Source organism: Petaurus breviceps, unplaced genomic scaffold (assembly GCF_028583685.1).
Source record: "Petaurus breviceps papuanus isolate PSGF00001 unplaced genomic scaffold, PetGlider_PUasm1.0 186, whole genome shotgun sequence".
Lineage (NCBI taxonomy): Eukaryota > Metazoa > Chordata > Mammalia > Diprotodontia > Petauridae > Petaurus > Petaurus breviceps.
In genome coordinates, this window is record NW_027185798.1 from 30,610,937 (window position 1) to 30,614,468 (window position 3,532).

General features: G+C 44.8%; 3 protein-coding genes across 5 annotated transcripts in view; all 3 read left to right on the plus strand.

The window, feature by feature from the left end:
- The window catches only part of TCHHL1 (trichohyalin like 1), a 10,349-nt gene extending 6,823 nt beyond the window's left edge, over positions 1-3,526 (plus strand). Inside the window, exons 2-3 of the mRNA XM_069089976.1 lie at positions 53-210; positions 900-3,526. Of these exons, the coding sequence (XP_068946077.1) occupies positions 73-210; positions 900-3,308 (2,547 nt within the window). The 5' untranslated portion in view covers positions 53-72 and the 3' untranslated portion in view covers positions 3,309-3,526. The remainder of the gene's footprint in view (positions 1-52; positions 211-899) is intronic.
- The window catches only part of S100A10 (S100 calcium binding protein A10), a 462,639-nt gene that overhangs the window by 336,839 nt on the left and 122,268 nt on the right, over positions 1-3,532 (plus strand). The gene's annotated exons all lie outside the window — the stretch shown is intronic.
- Positions 1-3,532, plus strand: part of S100A11 (S100 calcium binding protein A11) — a 399,965-nt gene that overhangs the window by 336,839 nt on the left and 59,594 nt on the right. The window lies entirely within an intron of this gene.

Below are 3,532 nucleotides of genomic sequence, written 5' to 3' on the forward strand. Positions count from 1 at the left end.
TCTCTGTCTCTCTGTCTCTGTCTCTGTCTCTGTCTCTTTCTCTCTCTTTCAGGTTGTCTTAAAGTGGTGAAGATGCCTCAGCTCCTACAAGGTGTCATTTATATCATCGAGACTTTCCAAAAATATGCAAGAGAGGAGGGTGATTGTTGGACACTAAGCTCTGGTCAGCTAAAGCAGCTCCTCCTGGGGGAGATTGGAGAATTTCTGAAGGTGAGAATCATTAAGAGCTATAAAAGAGAAAGGTCTTTCTCTTTCTTCTTGTTCTGAGCCAAGGCAGGCACTCATTTACAAAGGCATGAGTGATTCCCCCTCATTCTACTCCTCCTCCTAAATTACCTATGCTTCTAGAATCTGAAACAATTTTTGTCAAATCAGTGTTACCCTATGGACTTACTTTGCAGATCATGTAAAGTTTTGTTTTAAAAAAACAACCAATAACCTGCTCTCCTAAACTGTTCATCCTTTCAGGAAGTCAGGTACCTTCTCAGGGAACCTCTGAGTGTCTTTGGTCCAAAACAATCTATTCAACTTAACATATAGTGTAAAGGTTTCCATTTCACTGTAATCCTATTTAGGATCATGGATTTGGAGCTGAAAGGGAACCAAGAGGTCATCTAGTCCAACCCCCTCATTTTACAAATGAAGAAACCAGGACCCTGAGAGATTGAATGGCCCAAGGTCACCCAAGCAAGTGACTAAAGCAGGATTTGACTAGGGTCCTCTTGTTCCAAATTCCAGGAAATTTCCATGTTTCCATTTAATGCCAAATGTCAGTTGGAACCAAAGGATTCTAAACAGTGAAATTCTGGCTATTTTCAAATATTAGTATTCACCTAAAGGTTGTACTGCACATGTGACTACTCATTAATAAATTACTTTCTTGCTTTTTTCCCCCATAGCCATTTGATAGTCTTACTGCAGGAACCAGCTTGAGTCTTCTGGATAGAGATGGTGATGAGACCATCAGTTTTGATGAATTTATCCTCCTGATCTTTGACTTGTTGAATATATGTTACCGGGACCTACAGTCTTTCCTAAATCAGGAGCCTAAAGCAGAATCTAATGCAGAGGAAGAGTTGCCAGGGGACATGGAAGCATGTAAGACGAGTGAACACTACCAAGGAGAAACAGGACTAGGAACTGAATCTCCACCTCTGGTCAACCCCATAGAAAAAGTACCTGACACACTAACCAAGAAGAGCCTTCAGCATGACCCTGAGACTCCCAGATTACTGGAAAGACAAGTTGAAAACATCCACCCTAAGAGTCAATCCCAAGGTGAAGGAGATGAGCAGAGCCCAGAAAGAACTCGAGTCCAGACAACAGGAGGTGATCGAGTCCCACCTGAAGAAAAAAGGCCACCAAAGGGATTTGTGAAGAGAGCCTATTCTCAAAAGGAGAAGACTGTAAGTGAGGGACGTGAAGTGACCAGAGAGCAAGGTGGTGTGAACTCAAGGGACCAGTCATCAGAGCAGGAAGGGGAGCAAAACATGGAGATTGAGAGTGTGCACACAGAAGAAAGGGCACAGAGAACATCTGAGAGTCAGGAAGGGACCAGAGTAAAGGAGGGCAGGGAACACGCTGAGACACAAGAACCATCATCCCAAGAGAATCATGAGAGAGAATCAGAGACAGCTGACCTGTCAACAGAAAGGGCTGAGGAAAAACTATCTAAAACCAAGAGATTCCCAGGATACAGGGATGATGTTGGAATGCCAGATATCCAAGAACCACTAGTACAGGGAGAATATAAAACTCAAGATGTACTAGACAAAGGTAATGACAGTAGAGTCCCAGAGATAGGAATACTTGTAGATGTGAAGAAAGGGAAGAGAAAACCTGAGAACACAGAAAGAGTTGGGCAAAAAGGAAATGAGGAAGACGGTCAAATTGAAACCCTCACTGAACAAGAGCTTGATGGGAAGGAAAAGCGACTTGAGGGACTAGCAGAAGAAGGGGACATTGGGAAAGACTCTGTAAGCCCAGACTTAAAATCAGGAGCTGGTCAGAACCACCCTGAACACAAAGGACCAGCAACCTCAGAAGAGGAGATCACAGTTTCTGAAATAAGTGAACCAGAATTCTCAGGAGATAAGAGAAGTGCTTCTGTGGCAGAGAGAATGCCAGAAACAAAAGACAGTGTGCAAGGATCAGAACCACAGGATAACCAGTCTGGAGGAAAAAATGGGAGAATCACTCAGACTTTGGACCAACCAACTGAGCAATATGATGGACACAAGGTGGAGAATCAAAGTGATGAGATGCTCTCTGAAACATACAATAATCCAGGAGATGATGAGAGTGGCTCAGTACCAAGGGACCTACCTGCACAAAGGAACTTCCAGAGACAGGTGGATGCCCAAGAACAGCCTGACCAAGAAGATGACAAGAATCCCCAGGAATCCCCAGTGCTAGGTGACAAAAGTAGAATCCCAGAAACAGAGGTGCCAATAGACAGAGAACATAATGAGAATACCACAGAAGAGCTAGAAAAGCTCACCAAAGAAAAGGAGAAGAAATCACCAGTGGCTAAAACACTGGTCACAACTAAGGAGTCGGAGAGCCAGCCAAGGACTCCGGAATCTGTGAAACAAAAGGTGACAGCAATGTCCCCAAATACAGAGATCACAGATCCTACAGATGAAAATGATGGGCAGCTTTCCATGGTACAGCAGTCAGAGAAAGAAGACCAAGGGAAAGACCCAGATGCGAAAAAAGAAGAAGAGTCTGAAAGCCAGGAAGCCCCATCAAAAGGTCAGGACCCAGAAACACACGGTCTCACCCTGGATTCAAGTCTTGATGCCCTGAATCCAGTGACAAGGGAAGACAAGAGTCTCCAGGGGCTAGCAGGAGAAGTGAGTGAACAACATGTGGGGAATAAAAAGGGCGATTCTTCACCAGGGCTCTCAGAGCATGTAGAGAGGAAACCCAGAGACGCAGAGCCTTGTTCATCCTCAGGAGAGGAGGTACATTCCAACCCAATACATGAAAATTTACAGACAACACCTGCACAGTCTGACCTCCCAGCCCCAGAAGAGCATCTAAGCCAAAGTGATATGACTCAGGTCTATGGCCCCGAGTCGAGGGTAGAGAGAGAACTTCAGAGGAATAAGACCTCTGAGTGCCCAGCCCTCCTCATTCCACTCTGTGGCTACACACAAGAGCCAAGGCATCAAGTAGGGGACCCTGAGCCTGATGAAGAATATGGTGGCCAACAAGAGACCCTAGCATCTCAGCAACAGGAAGATAGCCAGCCTCAGCCAGAAGACCAACGACGACAAAAGAATGGCAGCCCAAAAAAATGCTGATTGTTATCAGGGAGAAGCAGTCAACAGTGACCTTTGCCTATCAAAAGGCCACCCACCACTCACTCCCATCACACAAACACACACACACATACATCATCATCATCATCGTCATCATCATCATCACCATCATCATCATCCTTTAAGTCCCCATTCTGAATTTTTACAAAACCAAATAGCAAAGCATTTAGCCTTGGTAGTTACCACCAAGGAAAAAACTTCTAGCC